This window comes from Telopea speciosissima, chromosome 8 (genome assembly GCF_018873765.1).
Source record: "Telopea speciosissima isolate NSW1024214 ecotype Mountain lineage chromosome 8, Tspe_v1, whole genome shotgun sequence".
Classification (NCBI taxonomy): domain Eukaryota; kingdom Viridiplantae; phylum Streptophyta; class Magnoliopsida; order Proteales; family Proteaceae; genus Telopea; species Telopea speciosissima.
In genome coordinates this window covers 39540329-39542659 of record NC_057923.1, presented here as the reverse complement: position 1 = coordinate 39542659, position 2331 = coordinate 39540329, and the positions used below count along the sequence as shown (strand labels likewise).

The 2331-nt window shown below is 40.4% G+C and overlaps 1 protein-coding gene across 1 annotated transcript; it reads left to right on the top strand.

The window, feature by feature from the left end:
• Positions 1-400: 400 nt before the first annotated feature.
• LOC122670764 (auxin-responsive protein IAA29-like) lies at positions 401-1809 on the top strand. Its single transcript, XM_043867744.1, has 4 exons — positions 401-715; positions 786-1066; positions 1225-1333; positions 1638-1809. The coding sequence occupies exons 1-4, from the start codon at positions 432-434 to the stop codon at positions 1708-1710; spliced, it is 747 nt and encodes a 248-aa protein (XP_043723679.1). The 5' UTR covers positions 401-431; the 3' UTR covers positions 1711-1809.
• Positions 1810-2331: the final 522 nt, after the last annotated feature.

Genomic DNA, 2331 nt, shown 5'->3' with positions numbered 1-2331 from the left:
CAAGACGGGTCTTCTACGGTTCTATCTACCTCTCAAACTCATACAGACGTCTTAAAGTTAGGTTTGCAGTGTAGGTGGTCACAGTGTGGAAACTGGAAGACTTGAAAAGGACCGTGTCGGCTCCGAATACGATAATCACAGAGACAATCATCCTAGATGGGTCGGGAAAAAGTCCGGCACAGATACCGACACATTATGAAAGTGGAAAGTGAACCCTTCGTGCCTGGACCGCTACCCACGGGCTCTCTCTTCTTTATTAAATACCTCACAACCCAATAAAGCCAATCCCTTCAAAAACTTGGAAGAGCATTCAAAATATGGATTGAAGGATTGAAGGGATAACCCATATACCTCATCTCTTTCTCTCTCTTCCCCCCCCCCCCCCAACTTCTCTTCTTCCCTTGCTGTCGCTGTTTGTTGGCTATACTGATATGGAGATTCAACTGGGACTAGCCCGCGCAAGAAATCCAGTAAAGGATCTCGACTTAGAAAAATATTTGAACAACCCAAAAGATGAGTTTTGGACTCATAGTTGCTGCTCGGGAAAGAACAAAGTCCACAAGCGTAGCTTCGATGAAACCTTCGAGATAGTTAGCCCTGTCACTCCAACACTGCCTCTTTTGTCATGGAATGATAAACCAAAGGGTGATGATGATCGTGATGGTGATAGTAATCGTAATAACCTCGAGAAGAGCTCCTCTTGCACCATTCATAAGTAAGTCTAACTACTAGGTGTTCAGCTTGTTTTAAATTTTAAAGTTACTTACTGAAGTTAATACTTATAGGAGTAATGGAAATGGAGATGAGATTATGGGTTGGCCACCCATCTCGCGTTGGAGGAGTCGTCTTCATCTTCTTCACCATCATCACCACCACCACCAGCAACAGCAGAATCAAGGTAGTCGGGCTCAGAATGATGGGAGAGATGCGATGGGCTCTCGTGGAATCAAATCTATGTACGTGAAGGTGAAGATGGAAGGTGTTGCCATTGGAAGGAAAGTTGATCTTACCCTTCACCGTTCTTATCAGACCCTTACCAATACTTTGGTCTCCATGTTTGAAGAATGTGAGTTGGGTTTCTCTTTAAATCTTATTTTTATTCCATGTTATTGCTGCTGCTTGGTTTTCTTTCTCTAGATTCTATCTGAGCAAGGTTTCGTGGAAGCTTGGGTTATACTTTAATTATTACTAAAGTGTTTTTGTTTGGTAACACCACCGACACAGACCACCTGGATAAGGGAGATATGGCAGGATCAAATAATGGTAAACGTTACACCCTCACTTACCAAGACAGAGATGGGAACTGGCTACTTGTGGGAGATATTCCTTGGCAGTGAGTATCAATTTCCTTATCTAAGCTTTTGGGTTACCCATATGAGAAAAACCAATTAATACTAGCTATATCACTTGAATGGTTTGATCGTATGTAGTCTATGAATCATTTCATTAAGGATAGTTCAACATGGATCAAGAATCTCTCTCTCTCTCTCTCTCTCTCTCTCTCTCTCTCTGTCTGATGAGCCTAAGCAGAGCAGTTTTTAAAACGAAGGAAATTATATGGGTCTTCATTCTTCTCCTTTTAGAAGAGTTTATTTTGATTTCCTCACAAGTTTAACTTGCAAATGCTTATGTTGCAGAACTTTCGTCGGGTCAGTGAAATGTCTAAAGATACTATGGACTGGAGGCTCATTGGCTTGTGTTTTGTGTTGAAATTTATATTTATATTTCTACTTCTATTTCTAGAAGAGTAGATAGTGTTATTAATATATGGTTGTTAGCTGCTTATACGATGTGTAAGAGAGTCAGTCATCTGGAATTGACGATAATTAATTCCTTGAAAGAAGAGATCTTTTGCTTTTTAAGATTTATAAAGCCAAGACACGAATTCAATGGCTTTATTATGACACTTAATTATGATGCTTTGCGACTTAAAAGTGATTAAAGTTTTAAGACACGTTTCTTCTTGAGATCAAATTGGTGGTCATGAAAGTCAAATTAAGAGACCTTTTAGCTTGCGGCTTTGTTCAAGATCTGGGAGCACAAGGATGGAAAAGGTGGAGTGAGCGGCCCCCATGTGAAAGAACCTCTGTAAGAAAGCATGTATCAGGAGCTCCTTTTACATTTTATGTGGTTGATGCAGTGTTTCAAAACACGGAATCGGGCATCCAATCACTTGCAGTCGATTTCAATTTTGTAAACAAATATGAATCCCATGGATACAATTCGGGTGTTACTTGAACAGAGGTGGGAACGCAGTGGAAGAGATCTAGAGCCAACTTCTTGGTTACAAGCATCACGATTTACAAATCTTCTTCTTGATATCTTGAAAGG